Source organism: Muscardinus avellanarius (assembly GCF_963383645.1).
Source record: "Muscardinus avellanarius genome assembly, chromosome: 1".
Taxonomy (NCBI): domain Eukaryota; kingdom Metazoa; phylum Chordata; class Mammalia; order Rodentia; family Gliridae; genus Muscardinus; species Muscardinus avellanarius.
In genome coordinates, this window is record NC_137786.1 from 30,552,004 (window position 1) to 30,576,605 (window position 24,602).

At 40.5% G+C, this 24,602-nt stretch overlaps 1 protein-coding gene across 1 annotated transcript; it reads left to right on the plus strand.

The window, feature by feature from the left end:
* Positions 1-1,686: 1,686 nt before the first annotated feature.
* Positions 1,687-23,532, plus strand: DNAJC21 (DnaJ heat shock protein family (Hsp40) member C21; the record flags this gene model as incomplete). Its single annotated transcript, XM_080695431.1, has 12 exons — positions 1,687-1,798; positions 6,131-6,224; positions 7,039-7,162; positions 7,687-7,809; positions 8,202-8,506; positions 9,604-9,755; positions 11,591-11,678; positions 15,423-15,581; positions 15,908-15,950; positions 19,051-19,223; positions 22,126-22,201; positions 23,362-23,532. Exons 1-12 carry the CDS (start codon positions 1,702-1,704, stop codon positions 23,530-23,532), a joined length of 1,605 nt encoding a protein of 534 aa, XP_080551557.1. The 5' UTR covers positions 1,687-1,701.
* Between the last annotated feature and the right edge of the window lie 1,070 nt (positions 23,533-24,602).

A 24,602-nucleotide genomic window follows, 5' to 3' on the forward strand; every position in this document is an offset into this window, starting at 1 on the left:
TATTTAGAAATGTGACTTGGGTCAAAGATTTTATTTTTGTGTCCGTGGTACTGGGGATTGAAGCAGGGACATTCTACCTTCAAGCTACAACCCCAGCCCTATTTTTTATTTTGAAAAGGGTCTCACCAAGTTGCAAAGGACCTCACTAGCTGAAGTTGTCGGTGAGCCCAGATCCTCCTGTCTCAGCCTCACAAGTACTGGCATTACAAGCCTGTACCACCACCCTTGGCTTCCAAATATTTTAAATGTTAAAGCTTTTTGCTTGCTGAAAGAAAGTTGTACCTTACCAGAGGTTTGAGTGTTCATTACCTTGTTTGTATCCTTGCCAAGGGTGAGGTAATGTCAATTTGAAAAAATTATTTTTTGTTAGAAATTATACTTTCTTTTGTGACTATTTTTGGGTTTAATTGTGTGTGTGTGTGTGTGTGTGTGTGTGTGTGTGTGTGTGTGTGTGTGTGTGTGTTACTGGTGATTAAGCCCAGGTGCATTCTACTGAGCTATACCCCCAGCCTATCTTTTCTATTCTTTATTTGGAAACAGTGTCTCACTAGGGCCTCACTAAGTAGCTGAGGCTTCCTTTTCAGTCATTTATTTGGAGTGTGTGGTACTAGGGATTGAACCCAGGGACGTTTCATGTCTGAATTACACTCCCAGCGCTATACCTATATTTTATTTTGAGACCAGGGTCTCAGTTGGAGAAGGCCTCCCTAAGTTGCTGAGGCCGGCTCCTGTGATCTTCCTGTCTCAGACTCTTCAGTACTGCGATGTCACCAGACCAGACATTTGGATGTCTGAGTGAATCCTCTTAGAATGGGTTAATTGTCCATGTTCATGTAGAAGTCAGACCGTATAAAGACATCCCTTTTGGTTAAGATTTATGTTCAGTGTAACTGGTTTTAGGTTTATCTTCAGTGTTACAGATAACCTTTGCCTTTCAGAGGGGCAAAGGCAAGTGACTTTCAGAGGTAGCAAGCCAAACCAGATAGTTTCCAAAACTAAACATTGACAGAAGTGACGATTTACTGTCATTTCTCATGCACAGTAGTAAAACTGAACATCAGAGATCTCAACTGGCAGCTGAAGAGAAATGAAAAACCCTAGTGTACTGTTTAACGAATCCTGCCATTATTTACTGCAGAACGGAGCCAACTAGACTACGTGAAGCCTGAGTTGCCTCCTCTTAAAAAAAAAAAAAAAACGCAGTTAAGAAACAATAAGAACCCCAAGAAGAGCAAGAAGAGATTTCCGAGAATCCGTCCAGGACCAACCCTAACTCCCCCTTCAACCCTCAAGTCCGCTCTCCGGGTCGGTACCACTCCACGGGGATCACCATCTGTGCTCACAATGACACCTGCCGCGGCCCCGCCCACCGCGCGGCGCGGCCCCGCCCACCGCGCCGGCCCCGCCTCCCGCCCGCCGAGGCCCCGCCTCCCGCGCGCGGCTCCGCCCGCCCGGAGCCCAGCCCACCCGCCCATGCGGAGCCGCGGCCGCCGGCGCCGCCCCCTCCGCGCGCCCGCGTGCCGCAGCCCTCGCCGCCCGCCGCCGCCGCGCTCCGCCGCCGCCCCGCGCCGCTGCCGCCGCCGCCGCCGCGCTCGCTGGCTGGCCGGGTGCGGGCGCCGGGCCCCCGCGGGAGGAGAGGACCACCAGCGCCGCCGCCCCGGCCCCGCCCCGGGCCCCGGCCGGCCCGCGCCCGGCCCCGCCATGAAGTGTCACTACGAGGCGCTGGGGGTGCGGCGCGACGCCAGCGAGGAGGAGCTCAAGAAGGCCTATCGCAAGCTCGCCCTGAAATGGCACCCGGGTAGGTGGCCGCCCGCCCGCCCGCCGGCCGGGGGCGCTCTGCGGTGGGTGCGCGCACTTTAGGACCGACGCCGTCGTTCCCCCAGGGCCGGAGTCCGGCGGCCTCCCCGTAGAGTGCGCTTCCTTTGGATGTTGTGTTGGGGTGTGATCCAGGCCTGTGTGACTTTAATGAAGTAATCTGATCTTCCAGACTCGGAAACCAGGACAGCAGTTGAATAATCCCAGCTTCCTGAGGGTTCTGATAGGAGGCTGTCACCTTAACCATTAATCAGCGAACACGCTTAGAGGGTCTCCAGTAAATGCAAGTCACTGTGCTGGGTCTTGTGTGTGGCTTCTGAAATGCTAAAACCGGGACCACGGAGTCTTGTTGGGAAAACGTGCCTTACACACACGAAGAGTTAACAATGAGTGCAAAGAAAATAGCACAGCATGCACGATTGGTAGTTGGATTAGTAGAACAACCAGTAAGTGCCACGGGAATCCAGGGAGGGAGTTAATCGCTGTACGGGGAGCCGCCGAGGCTTCCCCTCATGCATGCACAGCACACACGTGTGTGTTGGAAGGGCAGAAGTGTGTGTGCTAAATGTGTATCATAGCAGAAGTCGGAAGATAGGGACAACATTAGTGTAAAGATAGTATACACGCAAATGGTAGAGTAACCGGTAATTACCTTTAGAAATTGAATTAGGAATTGGAAGACAGGAATGCCTTGACTTTCTGGGTTGGAAAGGGTGAGCCTGAATATTAAATTTTATGGCCTTAGGTAATTTTGAAGACTGTTATTAAAACATTTTTAAAGTGTAGTATGGAATCAAATTGTAGAGGTCCTTGACAGTTCAACTGAGGACTGATTTTTTTGAGTCCTGGCTGGTTTTATTGGGATGGCTTAGGAGGGTGCTCTAAAGGCTCTGAGTGACTTGGAGAAGACTGGTGAGAGGGAAAGCCCACCGTGAACAAGTAGTGGCCCAACCAGGGTGAGGGGAAAGATCCAGGTGGAAGGAACAAAGGAGAAATAACCAGATGTGATTAATTGTAAATCAGTGAGAGGAAGGATAAAATGAGTATATAATTGTTACTAGAATATGGACTTTGAAACCAAACCTGTCTGGAACTGAATGTAGATTATATTCTCTGAGTATCATCTTAATTCATGGCATTCTCAATATTTTTTGGTTTAGAAATGTTTGTGTATTTCTATTTTAGGAGGAACACAATTATGATATATTTACTTTCCTGGCTCATGGATTTAAATCTGTCATTCAGATGTCTAGTTTTGTTTCATGTGTAGGGCATTGTGTTAGACATTTCTCAGGCTAAATTGTGCTTCAGAGAATAATGTGCCTCTTGTATAGAAAGGCTGTCGGTTTATTATGGTATTAGAAAAACAAGGAAAGAAATTGTCTTTATTTCTTTTATAGAGGAACTGAGAATTATTTCCAGTAGGGTCAACAATCCTACCTAATGAGAGGCAGGTCTTCAGTAATTCATCCGGTGGCAATTTGATTTCCTGAGCACCTTGCTACATGAACGAGCTAGGGAGGGCCCAGTCCCACGTGGCATTAGTATTTTGTGAGTGACTCAGGAAAACGGGCAGTTTCAAACCAGTGAGGACAAAGGAAAGGTGCTTATGAGCCCATGTACTCATCCTGGGCTAGCTTTGTGTGGGGGAGGGAAAGATGGGGAGAGCGTTCCAGAAATGGATTCCTGAAGAGGTGCCATCCAGGTGGAGACCTAAAGTGGGAATGTAGGGGAAGAGAAGCTAGAAAGAGCACAGGGAAGAGAAGGTTTTGGTAAATTGGAGCAGGATTTTATCCTAAGGGCATTGGGAAGCCATGGGACCTGGAGGAGTGATAGATTCAGATTTTTCAAGTTTCTTTCAGGTGGTAGTGGGAAAATGTGTCAAGGGGTCAAGATTGTAGGTGTTTCAGCATGCTCAGTGCTGAAATCTAAAATAACTCCATCACAACTTAGAGGAAGCATGATTTATTTTTTCACAGTTCTGGAGATTTCAGAGGTTCAGTCCATCTGAGCAAGTTACATCAGTGGAGCTCAGGACATGGTGGTGGGAGGCATGGGGAGAGCAGTGTGCAGGTTCTGCTCTCACATCACAGAGGCTGGGAGCAAGAGAGAACAAGCAAGGGGATTCACAAATACAGGCACAAGTTCCCAAGGCCACACCCCCAGGGACCTGCCTCTTTCAGTCATACCCCACCTGCCTAGGTTACCATCCAATAAATCTATTACAGTGGATTTATCCACACATGAGATTACAGCCCTCATGGTTAAATTATATCAACTCCTCCTGGAAACTTCATTTAGTAGACTTGTGTTTACATCTGACTATAAATACAAGAAAGTCTGTATTTTCAAACTGGGTATATTGGCACTGTGAACAAAATCGTTCATTTGTTTTGAATACTGGGGATTAAGCCTAGGACCATTCAATCCCTGAGCTACAGTTCCATCAGCACCCCACCCCTCTATTTTAAATTTTGAAATGGTCTCTCTAGGCTACTGAGGTTGGCCTTAAACCTGTGATCCTCCTATCTCTGCTTCCCAAGTACTGAGCTTATAAGCATGCACCACCACACCTGGCTAAAATTGTGGTTTTGTTAGGAAGAAGAGAATAGATGTTGGGTAGAAACTAGTAATGTCTGTTACTGAGTGATAATAAAAATCTAAGGTAATTGCAACAAGAGTCTGCATGTCCTTCACTACCTAGAACCTGATTGTAAAAGGGTCATAACAAGATATAATTGCTAGTAGTCATTAGAAGTAGCAGCCTAAACAGTTTATTTTTCTCATTGTAAGGAGTGTGACAGGTAGGTAATCAGCTTCAAGGTAGTACAGACTATAGTGTTAAGTAACAAATGGCTCATTGATTATCAGTCCTTATTTTGGATGGCATTAGAAATAGAGGATTCTAGGATTCCAGAAGAAATGGGAGTGGTCAGTGCAGAGAAGAAATGGGCTGGAAGATGAGGCACTGTCTTTCCTCAGGTGAGCTGCAGGGTGGAAGGGGAGTTAGACTTACATTGTATTACTTTCTATAAACAGTGAGGCTACAGGAATGGAAGTTATTTTTAACTTAACATAAAATTACCTTCAATTCCCAGGGACCATGATTGTAAAATTATACCAAAACCTTTTTCTTTTACAGCATCTTAGCAAAATGAGCCATCATGAGTTGTTACACTTTGGAAAATATTGCCAGTGTTAGGTATTGAGCAGGCCGCCTTTAGGACTTGGGATGAGTGTGATGAGATCTGAGAAGAGGTGGTAAGATGCCCTTGAAAGTCAGTTATACAAACAGTATTGTAGGAACACATTTCTTTCCTCTCATCTTCTTCTGTCTAACCTCTTAAAAACAAGTATTGAGTTGTAATTAACGTTGGTGTGCTCAAAATATTTTATTCTCTGAATGTATTCATTTTCTGTTGCTACAAAGCAAATTACCAAACTATAAAACAGTAGGCATCTATTCACTCTATAGACTCCCAGGTTCTGAGACTCAGAATCAAGGATGGTGTGGCTGGATGGTTTTGGCCTAGGGCTTCTCACAAGGCTGGAACATCATTGTCTGAGAGAACCCACCTCCAGGTTCATGCACATGGTTGTTGGCAGGCTTCAGTGCTTTGCTGCCTGTGGCCCTGGAAACCTCCATTTTTCACCCGATGAACTCCATAGACTGCCTGATTTTCTTCTACTAGTGCAGCTGGCTATGCCCAGAGTACCCCCCAGAGAGAGAGCTCAAGGTGGACGCTGCAGCCATTCATAACCTCATCATACAAAATTACCATTACTCCTGCCCCTGTGGTTGGTTGATTCCTTAGACAAAGATGCTTGCAGAATACCACAGTCAAAGAAGTCCAGCTAATGGAAGAATGTGTGTGTGTGTGTGTGTGTGTGTGTGTGTGTGCGTGTGCGCGCGCGTGTGTGTGTGTGTGTGTGTGTGTGTGTGTGTGTGGTTTATTTTGGTATGCATTGATAAGAAAAAGTTAAAGACAACATGAGCACTAAATATAATCTAGCACTAGATAAATAATACTCTGTCCATAACTGTGATTGGTGCTTATTTTATTACTTGTGAAAGTAAAATGTGCTCCTAAGGTTTTTCCATTTGTGGATTTCTAGATTGATGTCCACTGATATACCAAGGCTTATAGATGCTTGTGACAGGTTCTCATTATCAGCTGTCATACAAGATTTCTCTTCCCTGTGGTTTTTTTTAATTTTGTAGTCTCTTCATCTGTTTACAGCATTTGTAATATAAAACATTTAGAGACTGTCCTTTAGTTTTTTGATGATTGAATTTTGTGACTTTTTTTAACAGATAAAAATCTGGATAATGCCGCAGAAGCAGCTGAACAATTTAAATTAATCCAAGCAGCGTATGACGTATTGAGTGACCCTCAGGAAAGAGCATGGTGAGCATGGCCTTGTCCTTCCCGTTCTAATCTGCTTTGCTCAAAGGAATCATCAACATATGGTGTTTTTGAAAAATTTAATACACTAAGTGGTTTTTGCTTTCTTTCTTATTCATTAAATGAAATGCATTATTTGAGTAGAAAAGAAACTTAGAGGAAATATGTATTTAATATCATTGAGCTGCAGTTTTGTGTGTGGAAAGCTCTTACATTAAGTTTACATAAACATATGAGCCTTATTCTAGTGCATGTTGGTAAATTCTGAGGTCACATCTGTGGACTAGATTATGTCCAATACTGTCCTATTTAGTAATGTTTCTTTTCTGTGAAAATGCAGCTATTTTTCTGGGAGAGTCAGAAATTTACTGGTTTTTAAAATTCTCCAGTTTATACAGGTTAGTATTGTATTAGAAATTGCAAGCTGGGCTTAGTGGCACACATCTATAATCCCAGTATTTAGGAGGCAGAGACCAGAGGATTGCAGGTTTGAAGTCAGTGTAGAGTAACTTAGTAAGACCCTATTTCCAAATAAAAATAAAATTGGACGAGGGAGTCTACCTCAGAGGTAGAGAGCAGTCCTGGATTCAATCCCAATGGTACAAAAGCAAAACTAAATAATTTTCATGTATAGTTTTAATCTGTGAGAGACTTTTTATGTTGGTATGTTATGCCTTTTTATGTTAATATTTCCTTAAAATTGTTTGGCTGTGGATTGGACACATAGAAATGAACATGAACGATTTGGCTAACTCAAAGTGAGGAGTCTGTACTTACTCAGCTTCTACTGAAGGATGATCTTTTGTTTTCTTTGTAGGTATGATAATCACAGAGAGGCCTTACTCAAAGGAGGACTTGATGGAGAATATCAAGATGACAGCTTGGATTTGCTCCACTATTTCACTGTTACCTGTTACTCTGGTTATGGAGATGACGAGAAGGTGAGATAAATGTAAACTCAATTTCTTATCGAGAAGGTAAGACTCAAATACAAAAAGAATTCTTAAGATTATTCTGTAATGGAAAGTGAAGCTGTGTTCAGTTTGAACACTGGAAATCCAATGCTTTCATATTTAAGCTGTCAGCACATAGAAGCCTCCAGTTGGAACTAAATGTATGCACTGACCAGAGCTGGGTCCTGTGATTCTTCACTGTTAAAAGTTTTTCATCTCAACTGGGCGTGATGGCGCACGCTTGTAACCTCAGCATTCGGGAGGCTGAGACTGGAGGATCGCGGTTTGCGGACAGCCTCAGCTACTTAGTGAGGCCCTCTGCAACTCAGAGAGACCCGGTTTCAAAATAAAGGATAAAAAATAGGGCAGGAGTTGTAGCTCAGAGGTCGAATGACCCTGGGTTCCACCCCCAGACCCCCCCCCCCCAAAAAAAAGTTTTTCATCTTGCATTTAAAAATCTTACTCTCATTAGACTACAAAGGTATTAAGAAATTGTGTTTCTGATGTTTTAGGGGTTTTATACAGTGTATCGTAATGTGTTTGAAATGATTGCAAAGGAAGAGCTAGAATCTGTGTTAGAGGAGGATGTTGAGGATTTCCCAACCTTTGGAGATTCCCAGAGTGACTATGATACGGTAAGAGAAAAGGGCATTGCATTGTCTAATTAGTATTTATCACTGTCCTTTCCCCATTTCCTCATGTCAAGAAACAAGTTCTAGTCCTTTCCCCGTGCCTCTCTTCCCCTCTCTCTCCTGAAGGAGCTTGTCGCAGCCCCATAGTCTCCCTCCATTGTTTTTCCTGTCTATGGGCCACGGTCCTATTCTGTGGTCAGTAAGATTGTTTTCTTTTCTCATTAAGTCTGTTTTGAAGAGTGGTTTACTCTGGAAAGCCTTAAAAGGACTGTCTTCTCCACTGATAAATAGCAATGTTATATATTTGAAAAAGATGTTTTACACCATAAATATGTACTGCCTTTCTAAAGAATTTTAAGTAAAACCGGAATTTTACCTGTGCTCTTTGTTGCTAGGTAGTCCACCCTTTCTACGCCTATTGGCAGAGTTTCTGCACTCAGAAGAATTTTGCTTGGAAGGAAGAATATGATACACGGCAGGCTTCAAACCGCTGGGAAAAGCGAGCCATGGAAAAAGAAAACAAAAAGATTCGAGACAAAGCCAGGAAGGAGAAGAATGAGCTGGTCCGGCAGCTGGTAGCTTTCATTCGTAAAAGAGATAAGAGAGTTCAGGCACATCGAAAGCTTGTGGAGGAACAAAATGCAGAGAAAGCGAGGAAGGCTGAAGAGATGAGGCGGCAGCAGAAGCTGAAGCAGGCCAAGTATGTGATTCGTGGCTGGCTCCTTTCTGTGTGGGCGAGGGCCAAAGGGAACGACGGGGCATACCTGTCACCCCAGTACTTGGGAGGATCGCAGGTCCACGCCCCTCCTCAGCAACCTAATGAGACCTTGTTTCAAAATAAAAAATATAAAAAAAGGACTGTGGGGTAGCTCAGAGTTAGAATGTAAAAACAAAACAAGAACATCAGTAGGCATCCAGTACATCACAGCTGGATTGGTTCTTCACTGTTAAAGTTTTTCATCTTGCATTTAAAAATCGTACTCCCATTAGACTACAAAGATACTAAGAATTTGTGTTTCTGGATTTTTTCTTTATCATCCTGGCTTCATCCTGGCAATGTAGTATTTTTCACCTACTATATAATAAACCTTTTATTTTGAAGTGGATATTTTCCTTCAAAATCCCTTTACACTTGAGATACTTTATAGATTCCTGTACAGTATAACAGTAACAAATGTTAATTGTATTCTTACTCTGTGCAAGACCCTGTTCTGAGTGCTTTCCTGACAGCAATTCTATGGAATAACTTCTGCTTTTGACCTCACCGATGTGGGGAAATGAGGAAGGCAGCCCAGGGTCTTGAGGCTGGTAAACCACGGAGCTGGGTATTGGACCCAAGCAGTTTACCTCAGGGCCTGCATTAGCCGCCATGCAATACTGCTTTATTGGCACAGTGAGATACTCAGTTTGTTTTTGTTCCTGTAAAGTTTTGTTGTTAAGAGTTGACTACAAGTTTTGTGTCCAGAGCATTGTAACATTCTTTTACAAATTGTTCACTTACTAAAAATTCTACTCGACCCACTCACCCACTCATTACTTTCTGAAAATCAGTAATTTACTTGAAGTCATCTGAAGATTGATTAAGTTTCAAACCCTTTTATCTAGCAGAACAGTTGAAACCAGCCAGGAGACAGATTTCAAATGAGTTTGCCAGAGCCGAAGCACAGATTTTAGGTTGTAAGCATTATAACTTGGGAATAAGGTGCTCCCTTGGGGATGGCTTTTAAGTGTAAGAAGTAAGTAAACCCAGGCAGAGGCATGCTTGCCAGAGCCAGTGAGACTGTCCTATGTATCCAGACTGGCAGAGCAGTACAGAGAACAGAGCTGGATGACCATGGCCGACTTGGAGAAGGAACTGCGGGAGATGGAGGCGCAGTACGAAAGGGAGTTTGGAGATGGATCGGATGAAACCGAAACGGAGGAACACGAGCCCAAAGATGGACAGGATGGTAATTTTTCTTGATTGGTTAAGAAATTTTGGAATATACATTTAATCATGTGTTAAGATGTGCATCTGAATGCACATAATAGTGCTACGTGGCCCAGGTGTCACATGACATGAAACAGGAGAGTGATGAAAACCCAGAGAACCTTGGGTTCTGGCTGATTGCTGCTAGGACCATGCAGAGCTTTCATTTTTCTAAGTTAAGCTGGAATTCTGAGTTTTATGTGACATCTTTCGATTTTTTTTTTTTTTTTCTGGGTAGTACTGGGGATGGAACCCAAGGGTATTGTACCTCTGAGCTACACCCTCATCCTCGTTTTTTAGTCTTTTTATTTTATTATTATTATTTATTTATTTATTGCAGTACTGGAGATGGAACCCAGGGGCATTCTACCTCCGAGTGACACCCCCAGCGGTATTATTATTTTTAATTTTATTTTTGAAACTGGGTCTCACTGAGTTGCGAAGGGCCTCGCTAAGTAGCTGAGGCTGTCTATGAACAGTGATCCTCTGGTCTCAGCCTCCCAGATGCTGGGATTACAAGTGTGCGCCACCATGTCTGGCTTTGGTATTTCCCAATTTATTTATTTTTGCAATACTGGGGATGGAACCCAGGGATATTCTACCTATGAGTGACACTCTCATCCCTAATTTTTTATTCTTTATTTTTGAAATAGGTCTCACTGAGTTGCAAGGGCCTCACTAAGTAGCTGAGGCTGTCCGCAAACCGCAATCCTCCAGTCTCCGCCTCCCAAATGCTGGGATTACAAGCATGTGCCACCATGCCCAGCCTTCCAATTTTTAAGTATTACAAATAATTAAAAACAATATTGTGCTGGGCGTGGTAGTGCACACTTGCAATCCCAGCGTTTGGGAGGCTGAGACCGGAGGATCGTGGTTCGTGGACAGCCTCAGCTACTTAGTGAGGCCCTTTGCAACTCAGTGAGACCCTGTATTAAAATAAAGAACAAAAAATAGGGCAGGGGGTGTAGCTTGGAGATTAAATGCCCCTGGGTTGCATCCACATACCTGCCCCCCCCAAAAAAAAAAGCAATATTGTATGGGCTTTATAAAGGTAGTCATTGAAGTAGTTTAATTCAGGTAGCTTGATTAATAAGGCCTTTCTGCCTATGTTCTAAATGATTTGTGTTTCTGGTTACCTAAATGTAATGACAGGTGGACATGTGCACCGGTGTGACTGACTAGCTATGAGCAGTAGGTTGTGTATTAGCAGCAGCTATTTCTAGGAAAGCAGATGTTCTGTGAGAGAGTGTGTGGTATGTGTGAATTCTTCCTTGCTTCTGACTTTATGGAGGGGCTCCTTCTATTGTGCCAACAGTTTTTTCTTCTTGCCTCTATTCTTAGAGTCCAGGGAGCAACTACCCTAAAGATGAGGCTTTGGCATTTTTGAGATTAGCTACACCTGATTTTTCTCACTGTCTGTAGCTTTTTCATAAATAAATCTGAGTGATTTAAACATAGTATACCAATTTTACTTATCAATAAATATGTCCTTTCAGATAATATCCCAAATGATAAAATTATATTTATCCAAAGTGCTTAGGAAACGACTTATTAATGAATCAGAAGGATGTGAAAAAGTGCTTTGAAAATTATAAAACATTCATAAATGTGAAGTGATCTAATCGCACAGACTTTTATAATTTTCAAAGTTCATTCACATCCAGGATCTCATCCCACTGCCACACAATACCTCTTGAACATAGGTTTTGTGGATAGAATTACGCTCGTTTTACTGAAGAGGTGTGATATTGTTAACATACTTTAGATTTGTGTTCTAACCAAACATGATTCTTACCATAGGCTTTCCTCTCATAGGTAAAGACAGTGATGAGGCCGAGGACGCTGAGCTTTATGACGAGCTTTACTGCCCAGCATGTGACAAATCGTTCAAGACAGAAAAGGCGTAAGTCTGATATCTTTGAATTTACCTTTTCTTTTGAGATAAAGTGTATTGTGGCATTTGATCACTAGCCCTTATGTCTTCTTGTCCAACGGGGAAAGAAAGAAATATTTGTACCAGCAGTTAAGCCTGGTGTATCAATTCTCATTCATCCCTCTATTCCAGTGTAATAACTGCTTTTTAAACACACATGGCTTTTTTCAGAAAGAAATCCTTCCTGGGTTTTTTTTGTTTTTGTTTTTTCCAGTACTGGGGATGGAACCCAAGGACATTCTACCTATGAGCTACATCCCCAGCCTGATATTTTCTTTATTTTGAAACAAGGTCTCACTGTGTTGCAAAAGGCCACACTAATAAGTAGTGAGGCTGTCCGTGAACTGTTATCCTCCTGTCTCAGCCTCCCAAGTACTGGGATTTCAAGAGTGAGCCACCACACCCGGCTCCTTCTTGTTTTGCTAAAGAAGGCGGGTCACATGGGCAAGCAGGCTAGACCCTAATGATCACTTCTCTGACCTCAGACTCACTTCCATCCAGCCTTTGGCCCAGGCATGTCACGGCCATCTAGAAACCAGATACTTGCTCTGCCAAGAGCATGTTTACTTCATCTTGTGGGAACAGTGACAAAGAAATACATACTAAAAAGGATTCCGTTATAAAGGAGGGAGAAAGAACGTGGAAGAAAATGGGAGCCAAATAACCTGCAGTCAAGAAGAAAGGAGAGCGAAGGCCGAGTGGGGAGGTGGTGGTCAGCACTAATGTTACAAGAGAAGCCCAGGGAGAAATCGCAGGGTAGCAAGAGAAGTGACAAGAGACAGAAAAGTTAAAAACAAGCAAAAATTAAAAAAAAAAAAAAACCAACATGCAACAGTTGATTTTTAAAATTATTATTATCATCATCATTATTATTATTGGTACTGGAGATTAAACCCAGGGGTGTCCTGCCTCTGAGCCACACCTCAGCCCTATTTTAATTTTGAAACAGAGCCTTGCTAGATTGCTGAAAATTTTTTTAAGTTGCTGAGGCTGGTCTTGAACTTGTGATCCTCCTGTCTCAGCCTCCCAAGTACTAGGATTACAAGCATATGCCACCACACCCGGCTAAATAATAATAATAATAATAATAATAATAATAATAATAATAATAATAATAATAATTTGTTATATAATAGTAGTTACTAATATGTAAATATTAATATCAATATAAAAATTAAAATTAAAAATTAAAAAATTATTTTTATTATTATTTCGGTATTGGGGATGGAACTCAGAGGCATTCTACCTCTGAGCTATACCCCCAGTCCTATTTTTTTTTAAGTTTGAAACAAGGTCTCACTAAGTTGCAGAGGCCTCACTAAGTAGTTGAGGCTGGCAGCGAACCATTATCCTCTTGTCTCAGCCTCCTAAGTACTGGGATTAGAAGCATGCGTCACCACACCTGGCTTATCTTTTAATTTGGAAATAATATTCCTAAAGGAAAGTTGTAGGAATAGAATTTGCCATACCCTGTTTACCCATTTGCTAATGTTCTGTCCCGTTTACATGTGTTCTCTTCATCTCTACATGCACATACACAGACATGGTTTTTATTTCCTGAATATATGTACTGCTCTTTTGCCTATAAATACTTTATATTTCTTAAGAACAAAGATAAGTTATCATCCTTAGGATGTGTATAACTGATACTTTAATTTATTTCACAAATTCTAATTCCGTTAGTTTACACTTTGTTAATAACCCGGTGTAAACCAGGCATGGTGGCACATGCTTGTAATCCCAGCATTTGGGAGACTGAGACTGGAGGATCGCAGTTTGCGGACAGCCTAAGCTACTTAGTGAGGTCCTTTGTAACTTAGTGAGACCCTGTTTCAAAATAAAAACTAAAAAATAGGCAGGGGATATAGTTCGGAGGTCAAATGCCCCTGGGTTCCATCCCCAGACCTACACACACACACACACACACACACACACACACACACACACACATAACCCGGTGTATGCCCCTGTTTTCCATCCCCAGACCTACACACACACACACACACACACACACACACACACACACACACCCCGGTGTAACATTTTTTTCCACTTCAGTACAGAGTCCAGTGTAGGATCATATACTTGCCTTATTTGTCATCCTTTAATTTGGAATAATTTCCTCATTTTGTCTTTTATCTCATTTATATTTTAGAAGTATACTACTTCAAAATATTTCTTCTTCAAGTTTTTAATTTGAGGTTTATTTCTTTATGATTAGATTCGGGATACTTGTATCCCCAGGTGAATACTACACAAGCATATGCTGTCAATCTCAAGGTTTCCTGTCTGGGGCACATGAAGTCCTCCTGCTTTGCCTTGCCTTGCCTGTGGCACTGAGGATTGAATCCAGGAGCATCCTTCTTACAATTTACACTCTAGCTTTATTTATTTATTTATTTATTTATTTATTTATTTATTTATTTATTTATTTATTTATTTATTTATGGTACTGGGGTTCCTGGAAGCCCTTCTACCTCTGGGCTACACTCCCAGACCTATTTTTATATTTTTATTTGGAAACAGTGTCTCTTAAGCCAGCGAGACTGGCTTCAAACCTGCGCAATCCTGCTTTCTCCGCCTCACAAGCACAGAGATTACAAGCGTGCGCCACCATGCCCAGCAAAGGCTCTAATTTTTAAGAACTGAAAAATTCTGTTTGTCACCAGGCAACGCTTGTAATCCCTGCGCTTGGGAGGCTGAGACAGGAGGATCACACAGGTTCAAAGCTAGCCTCAGCTACTTAGTGAGGCTCTCAGCAACATAGTAAGACCCTGTTTCCAAATAAAATATAAAATAGGTCTGGGAGTATATCCCGGAGGTAGGAAGCCTCTGGGTTCCACCCCCAATACCACCAAAAAAAAAAAAAAAAGCCAACAAAAAAAATTCTGTTCATCACATGTATGGGAAATATTTTCTCCTGTTGTGGGCTTGACTTTTTGGTCTTCACATAGTGTTTCTCATTTAATAAAGGGTCTTAATTTAGCCGGGCATGGTGGCGAACGCTTGTAATCCCAGCATTCCAGAGGCAGAGACTGGAGAATCGTGGTTCGCGGACAGCCTCAGCTACTTAGTGAGGCCCTTCGCAATTCAGTGAGACCCTATTTCAAAATTAAAAAGACTAAAAAAATAGGGATGGGGGTATGGCTTGGAGGTAGAATGCCCCTGGGTTCCATCCCCAGTATCACAAGAAAAGGGTCTTAATTTTATTTAATTTTTTATGTATGTCTTGAAATAAAGACATAAGCCGGGCATAGTGGCGCACGCTTGTAATCCCCACACTTGGGAGGCGGATACAGGAGGATTGTGCAGGTTTGAAGCCAGCCGTGCTGGCTTAAGATACCCTGTTTCCAAAAATTAAAAAATAGGTCTGGGAGTGTAGCCCGGAGGTAGAAGGGTTTCCAGGAACCCCAGTACCACCAAAAAAGAAAAAAAAAGAAAGACATAAAATTATGCATTAAAAATTGAAAAATCAAAATAACAGAGAATTTGGTTTCCCCCAAAAAGAAAATGTATAGTAAGTAAGAAGGAAGAAAATTCGGGGAATGCTGAGATTTAGGGTCCTAATACCTGGGCAGTCCTGATAGACTTCTTGGCTCTGTATAAAATCACAAGTATTTGCCAATGTTAGCTTGGTTGCAGTCATCCAGCAGCATACCTGGGCAGGTATGGGTGCGCCCTGGTGCAGCTACTCACACCAGATTGTTCTTTCAGCATGAAGAACCATGAGAAGTCAAAGAAGCATCGGGAAATGGTTGCCTTGCTAAAACAGCAGTTGGAAGAGGAGGAAGAACAGTTTTCAGGACCTCATACAGATGAAAATCTATTGAATGCCAATTCTGAGGAAGAAATGGGAAATACATCCAAACAAAAGTACTTTTTTTTACATCGAATATCACTGGGACATATTTACCACATTTTATTTAAATACCGTTATGTCTCAAGGGATTTAATCTGTTATCTAGCTTTCACAGAATATGTTAAGATTATATTAAAGCAGTTTTATTCCCAGTCAGTTGCCAAAGCTAATGACTATCAGTTTAACTACTGTTATTGTTCTCTAATTTGATAAGTATCTTTTTCTTTTAGAGCTTTATGGTATTAAGTAATTCTCTCTTTAGCACTGTTTTCAATATCTTTTCACTTAGTAAATCTTCACAAAGTCAACTATTTGACATTTGATTTATATTTGCTCTTAGGCTTTCTAAAAGACAGAAGAAAAAGAAACAGAAGCCAGCACAGGTATGTTGGAAAGACTTTATTAACATTGACTATCAGCTACAGAGTTGCAGGACTCTTGTTTATTCAATATAGTATGTATGAAGCAGGAAAGTTTCACTTCTTAATTTTGTGTAGGTAGTAAAACTGATTTAAAGGAAGTGGAAATATCTTTTTCAGTGCTTCCCTCCTTTGTATGTATGGTGCTAAATTATTTTTTGTTTTAAATTTTTGCATAACTCTCCTGGTATGAATTAGCTGCTGAATGTCATATCAAAAAAATCATAGATTCATCTGATTATAGATCTTTCAAGTCATCAATTAAAATCTAGAAACGGAATTTGGGAGTTGGTCATTATATTTCTAAGCTTCTTTTCCCAACATCAATAAAATACTACAAAAAAGAACATCTGATTAAAAACTTGTAATGATTTGATTATTAGAAAAAAGTTTTTATTACTCAGAAGTTTAGTTAAATATCTCACAGTTGATATTCAAAACCAGTCTCTAATAGTGTTATGGTATGTTTTTACACATGTGAAACAGTCTCGTGGATATCTCTTAACTTGTAAAAATAGTTTGTCCATTTTAGTAAGGATACTTAGCGGTTTTAAAGAGTATGGAATTGATTTTGTGTAATTTTAATGTAAATCAGTTATGTAATTTAGCATTAGAAGTTTTTAGGTTTTGTGTGTGTGTGTGTGTGTGTGTGTGTGTGTGTGTTACTGAGGATTGAACCCAGAGTCATTCTACCTCTGAGCTACACCCCCAGTCCTATTTTATTCTCTATTTTGAAACAGGGAGGGCCATAAGTTGTTGGAGGGCCTCACAAGTTGCTGAGGCTGACCGTGAACCTGTGATCCTCCTGCTTCAGCCTCCCAAGTACTGGGATTACAAGTGTGTGCCACCACACCTGGCTAATATTAAATGTTTCTTAAAAATAATAATAAATTATATTAACCACTTATAATAAAATTTTAGATATGTCTTATTTATCCAAATGGTTATAATACTGTTCAGTAGTTTTTATTAGTGTCCTATTTAAAATTTTTTTTTTTTTTTTGTGGTACTGGGGTTCCTGGAAGCCCTTCTACCTCCGGGCTACGCTCCCAGACCTATTTTTTTATATTTTTTATTTGGAAACAGGTTCTCTTAAACCAGCACGGCTGGCTTCGAACCTGCGCGATCCTTCTGTCTCCATCTCCCAAGCGCGGGGATTACAAGCATGCGCCGCCACCGCGCCCAGCTTTTAAAAATTTTTATATAACACAAACTATTTGTTATTTGTTTATTTATTATTGGTGCATTGTAGTCATACATTTTAATAAATATAAGATGGTAGAGGCATATATGCACACATCACTCATTTAGCCCTTCCCTAATTCCCTCCTTCTCCCTCCTTCTCATGTTTGGCCTACTGATTGACTTTGATATGTTTGTGAATGTACATCATGTACATTAGGGAATTTCCTTCTTCTTCCTTCCCATCCCCCTCAGGTTTATTTGCTCACCTATGGTTTCTCCTTCATCTAGAGCTTCTCCTAGGACCCTATTTCTCTGTAGCTTTTGCATATTAGGGAAAGCATCCTATTTTTTATGTTTTGTGACCAACTAATCTCACTTAGCATAGTATTTTCCAGTTCCATCTATTTTCCCACAAATCATGTAGTTTTGTTCTTCTTTATGGCTGAGTAAAATTCAGTTGTAATTTGCAACAGTACAATTTGCTTCAGGCACAAAACTACATAGCAAATTAATTTTTTTTGGTGGTGGTACTGGGGTTTCTGGGAACCCCTTCTACCTCCGGGCTACACTCCCAGACCTGTTTTATACCTTTTATTTGGAAACAGGGTCTCTTAAGCCAGAGAGGCTGGCTCCAAACCTGTGCGTTCTTCCTGTCTCTGCCTCCTAAGTGCAGGGGTTACAAGCGTGTGCCACCATGCCTGGCCAAATTAAATATTTTTTATAAATTAAATTGTAGCATTGTCTATCCAGATCACTTGTTTAGAGCATGTTTTTTTCCATTGTGTCAGTACCAATAGAGAAAGAACAAAATAAAGTAGGGATTTATATTTAATCCAAGCCTGTCTTACTCTTATTCATGAATGATAGGTTTTCTGTTGATTATAGTAATAAACCCATATATTATTTTTTTAATTGACAAATTCTTCAAAATACCACCTTGTTTTTTCCCTTCAAAGCTATATTCCTTTATAAACATCTCTTGTTTAAAATTTAGGGTTATATCAGGCTCAGACTAAGTTATATGTAGCACTTTTCTTGTATTTTCCGAGCTTTCTTTTGGGAGGGGTGGCGATGTGGAGACGGTGCTCATAGACCAAAGAGCAGGAAGCAGCAAATGTGCAAATTTGAGAATTGTGATACCTCAAGTTGTGAAGGTTTTCTGTATGATCAAAAAAAGTTGTATAAGCCAACAAGGATTGTAAAAAAAAAAAACCCCAATACTAAAACTGTACATAGAAACAAAAGACCCTGCCAGACAAAGATAATTAATTCAAGTAGCTTGAACACAGTACTCTGAACTCCCTCTATGAGATAATTTGAATTTTATCAGAGGATAAAATTCACAGTAAAAAAGGTAAATTTTAAACTTAGGCTTTTTGGTAATAATTGAAATGGTATTTCTGAAACTCTTCCCTATGTTATAGATTAGAGCAAGTGAATACATACATTATGCTTTTGAGAACCAGATTCCCTATGGGAAAAGAGGAATTCAAATACAAATTGAGGGGAAGAAAGGAAGAGCTCTGTAGTTTTGGACTGGGATTGGGTTGTATGTGTAACTTTCTCTTTTCCGTTCTCGCTAGTATATTTTACGTTATTGAATTTCTTTTGAAATATGACTTTAGAATTTCATAGATTTCTTTTTTGTGTATCCAGCTGTTCAGTTATTGTGTGTTTGGATTTTACTCATTTCCTTACTGTAATACCTTTGTAATGAGCATCTGTTTTTACCTCACTTGCTTCTTTTTTTTATCTTCTGAGATCTACTAGAGTGTGTGGGACATTAATATTTTAGTATAACTATTTTGTTAAAAAACCTAAGAAGCCAGTATTAATAAATGAAATTGTTTTGTAATGACACATATGTTTTATTACATAGAGTTATGATGACAATTTCAATGAAAGTGGAACTGCAGAAGAAGTAACGGTTGATCGAGAAGATGCTAACTTGGATCAAAACAATGCCAAAGAATTGGAAGATAGTCCCCAAGAAAACATCAGTGTCTCAGAGACCATCGAACCATGTGATGATGCAAAAAGTGAAACTAAAATGTAAGTCAGAGTTGGATAGTATTTGTAATTACTTAATAATAACAGAATAGCTTTTCATATAGCAAATAAAATCTCCTTTCCATGATTGACTAATTTAGGTATAAACTACATTTATACCGACATATACACATGATAAACACACATGCACAGATAAGGCATGTTAGAAAGCAGAGATGAGAGTAGTATGCGCACAGATATTCCAGCAGCGTGATCAGAATCACTTTGGCCCAGTTCCAGTTTCCCTTACACGCTGTGGTTCTTTTGTCCTTGTTCTTGGGTCTGTTTCCCGCCCCCTTCCCCCTGGAGCATCCCTCACCAAGCCTTCATCCTGAGACAACATGCTGTGTTCAGCCCCAGCCCCGTGGTGGTGGTGGTGGTGGTGTCACAGGCCAGTAGCTTGGGGGCTTCCTGTTCAGAGGCATCCAGGAGTCCTGGTACTGCCCAGGGCTGCCCTGATGGGATGGGCTGTGTGAAAGTCTTGGTCAGCATGAGAGCCAGTCCTTTTCTTGTCTGGCTTTCTTGTCCCCCTCCTCCTATTTCTCTTGAATAGAGAATCACTTCTTATCTATAAGGAGAGATCTGAACAATAGGTAGCCTTAGGTTTCTATGGTAGGACTATGAAAAACAGTTAAAATAACGACAGCATAGTGGGTGTGTGAGTTGAAAAGCTCAACCCTGGAGCCACAGCTGTGGGGTGGTGGAGTGTACTTACGGGTGCCGGGAGTTTACCTGCAGTAGCAGTAGCAGTAGCAGTAGCAGTAGCATGGGTGAGGGAACTCATGACCAGCACTTACGGTAGGGCTCTGGCTGCAGAGAAGGCAGGCAGAGCTGTGAAGTGCTTCAGAGAGCGGAGGCTTGGAGGGGATAATACTCATTTCATTGATGCTCAGTGCTCATTCCCATTTTACGGGTGGGGGAACCAGATCTTAGCTTCAGTAACTCATCCAAATATAAGTTGGTAGGTGGAAAGGCTGGCACTTAATCCCCATCTGCCTGACTCCCCACTTGAAGGCACCCAGAGTGTCAAGCTCCATGGGCACAGGTGTCCTTTGAGGACCCAGGCTACTCGGGCATTAGGGCCACCCAAGAAGTTAGCTCTAGGACCCCGGCACTCTTCTTTATCCAGAGCGATCACAGCTTGTTTGTTTTGTGTTCATGTGGTGCTGTGGTTGAACCCAGCAGTATTCTACCTCTGAGCTACACCCCAAGTTTATTTTTTTTTAATTTAGTTTATTTGGGGAGGGGCTGTACTTGGGATTGAACTACTTCCTAGCTACATCCCAAGCCCATTTTTTTTTTTTTTTAAATATCTCACTAGGGCTTCACTAACTTGTTCGAACCTGTGATCCTTCTATCTCAGTCTCCCAAGTACTTGGATTATAGGCATACACTACTACTCCCAGTTGAGAACTAAAATATTTTTATTTTGCCTTTCTACAAATAAAAATACCTTTGACTTCTACATAGGAATTGACTTGGAGAGGATAAGTGGTCAACCACTAGTATAGTTCACCTTTCTCATTTTCCTGGTGTTAGAACACATTTCAGAATATACAGAGTGACTTGTTCGCTGCTGTGGAGTGGCAGGGCTGAGACTCACACCACACTACCCTGCCTACAACCGGTGTTAACCGTGGGTCCTTTCTGCCAGAGCCTCTGCTGCTTCTAGGTCGTGATGCAGACACTGGCTGCTCGGTGAGAAGTGCCTCCCTAAGAAGTGGTTGTGTATACCATTTAAAATAAGTAAATAAAGGAAGCAAAGCCTGATGGTGCACGCCTGCAATCCTAGTACTTGGGAGGCTGAGATGGGAGAATAGCAGGCTTAAGGCCAGTCTCAGAAACTTAGCAAGGCTCTCAGTAACTTAATGAGATCCTGTTTCAAAATAAAAGATTAAAAAAGGCTGGGAGTATAGCTTAGAGGTAGAATGCTTCTCTGAGATTGGGTACTATTAATCCCCAGTACGCAAATAAATAGATGTCTTTTTTTAATTTTTTGGTGGCACCAAGGATTGAACTTTAGAGCATTCTACCTCTAAGCTATACCTTCAGCCCTAAAGTTTTTGTTTTGAAACAGGGTCTCACTAAGTTGCTGAGAATCTCTAAGTTGCTGAGGCTGGCTTCAAACTAATCCTCCTGTTGCAGTCATGTAAATACTGGGATTGCAGGTGTGTACCACGATGCCTGGCTTAATAACTTAATATTAGTTTCTGAGATGTAGCTGTCTTTTATGTGATAAATTGTTTGCCAGGGATATTGCTCTAAGTTTTCTTAGCTATATTTGTGTCATGTCTGATGATTTTTGTAAATTGCATGTTTTACCTTTTGCCTTATTATCATTGTGTGCACCTTCCTCCAAAAGATAGCTGTATACTGTATAATAATGTTCTTCACAGTTCTCATCATGCACATGTGTAGACGGTTTAACTTAATGCAGACTCTTGGTCTCTGCTGAATGGCATACCTGTGAAGCATTATGAAGCTTTATCATAACTCCCTCATTATAACAGTATAAATAGAGTACTAAGTGCTTTGCTTTTATAAAAATACATTGTGTAAATATTCAGAGATTTTTTTTTTTTTTTCTTTTTGCAGTACTGGGGATGGAACCCAGGGGCAGTCTACCTTTGAGCTATATCCCCAGCCCTATTTTTTTTTTTTAATTCTTTAATTTAAAACAAGGTCTCACTGTCTCACTGAGTTGCAAGGGCCACACTAAGCGGCTGAGGCTGGCTGCGAACTGTGATCCTCCTGTCTCAGCCTCCCAAAGGCTGAGATTCCAAGCATGCACCATCATTCCTGGCTGCTCAGAGATATATCTCATCTTTTGATTGTTCTTGGAAACAAGATGACACTTAAATGAGGTACATTATTTTTTAATTATGCTGAATACTTTATTTTTCAGTGTTTCTAAACCCAAAGGAAAGAAAACCAAAGATACAAAAAAATCTGTCAAAGTACCTGCTGAACCTAAAATACTGGTAAGTCAAAATCAAGTCCAACAAGTAGACTTGTTTAAGCAATATAATGTCTTAAAGATTTAAATACGTACTAAGTGAGCCATTTCCCAAAGAACCCGCACAGTGTGAACCCATCAAGTGATTTTGCATTATAAGGTAGAATTTATATGGATAGTACTATCATTTAATTTTAAGAAGCACATTGGAAAAATTAGATACAATTCTATGGTTAGCAACCTAAATGCTATGCCAAGTTCTGGAGAGTAATTATGAAACACAAACTTTCTCTACTCTAGTTGTGTGGTTCATGTCACTAAAAGTCTCAGAAAGAAGCCAGGTGTTGGTGGCCCACACTTGTAATCACAGTACTTGGGAGGCTGAGACAGGAAGATTGCAGATTCATGGCCAGCCTCTCAACTTATTGAGGCCTTCTGAACCTTAGTGAGACTGTGTTTTAAAAAAAAAGAAAAAATAAGCCGGGCGTGGTGGCGCATGCTTGTAATCCCCGCGCTTGGGAGGCAGAGACAGGAGGATCGTGCAGGTTCGAAGCCAGCCGTGCTGGCTTAAGGGACTGTGTTTCAAAATTAAAAAAATATAAAAAATAGGTCTGGGAGTGTAGCCCGGAGGTAGAAGGGCTTCCAGAAACCCCAGGACCGTAAATGAATGAATGAATGAATAAATGAATGAATGAATGAATGAAAAAATAGTGCTAGGGATGTAGCTCAAAGGTAGAATGCCCCCCCAGGACCACCAATAAATAAATAAATATAAATAAATAAATAAATAAATAAATAAATAAATAAATGAAAAAATAGTGCTAGGGATGTAGCTCAAAGGTAGAATGCCCCTGGCTTCAGTCTCTAACACCACGAGAAAGAAAGAAAGAAAGAAAGAAAGAAAGAAAGAAAGAAAGAAAGAAAGAAAGAGAGAGAAATAGGAGGGAGGGAGGGAGGGAGGGAGGGAGGGAGGGAGGGAGTGAGTCTTAGAACTGATGGTTGGTATTGGTTAATGAGTTTAACTTCCAAGAGCATCTGCCTTTGTTTAGCCTGTTATATTAAGTGTCTGCTTTCTTAAAATGTCTTTATTTTGCAGATAATTGTTGTAAAATCATGATATTAAAACATAAGACACTACTCTCAGATGATAACACTTATTTTTATTTGTATTTTTCCCCTTCTCAGAGTGATGTTCTTATCAGCTGTACAACCTGCCATAGTGAATTTCCATCCCGGAATAAACTTTTTGAACATCTAAAGGCTACAGGTCATGCAAGAGCACCTCCATCATCATCATCATCTTTAAACAGTGTGACAAGTAGTCGGAGCAAGAAAGAAAAACGTAAAAACAGATAGAAATTCTGCCAACACCTTTTGTTTTTTTACTGTCTCTAGATTCTGAAACCAAAAACTGAACTGAAATCATCTAACGAGTTAAAATTTCAGTGATCTGCAATTTATTGGATTGTGGAAGATTATTTTTTAATTTGTAAAGACATTTTTTTCTTTAATATATATTTTTTAAACATTTCACTAGTGATTGAATTCTACTTTTACCATCTGAATTGACTTGAATGTCTCAGAACAGGTAACTATTATAAAGTGTGTATCTTGATTTCTCACATGGACAAAAATGTACAGGAAGAATTAAATTATTTTAACACATACACATTTCCCTTTCTGTTTTATTTTGTGAATTTCAAATTGTTTTTGTTTGGTGCTTTTTAATTTTGTTGTGCTTCTTTGTATTCTGTCAAGAACTAAGATTTTTTTGTTTGTTTTGTGATACTGAAGATTGAATCAGGTACATTTTACCTTTGAGCTATACCCTCAAACCTATTTTATTATTTTATTTTAAAACAGGGTCTCACAAGGTAACAGAGGGCCTCCCTAAATTGCTGAGGCTGGCCTTGAACCTCTGATCCTTTTTTTTGTCTCAGCCTCCCAACTATTGGGATTATAGCCACACACCACCATGCCTGGCTATAAACATAGATCTTTTTTAAAATCATCCTAGATTACTTTTGTACCTCACCCTATGACTCCAGTTCTGATTTTTAAATGATCTCTAAATAACCAGTTGTTAATTACTGTGTTCTTTTTTTTTCCTCACGAACAAATATAAGCAGGAACTAACTGAACATATATGATTATATTTCAGAAATAATATATTGAAGCCAGATGTGATGGCACATTCCTATAATCCCAGCTGTTTGGAAGACTGAGACAGGAGTAAAACATTCAAGACTAGGGTAATTTAATAAAATAAAATAAAAGGACTAAGGATGTAGCTCAGTGGTAGAGCACTTAGCTAGCATGAAGAGGGCCTGGTTTCAATCCCCCATACCACAAAAAATAAAAATAATAATTTCTCTTCAAGGTTTAACTATTTTGATTTAATCTAATTTGAATTAAATTAAAAACTA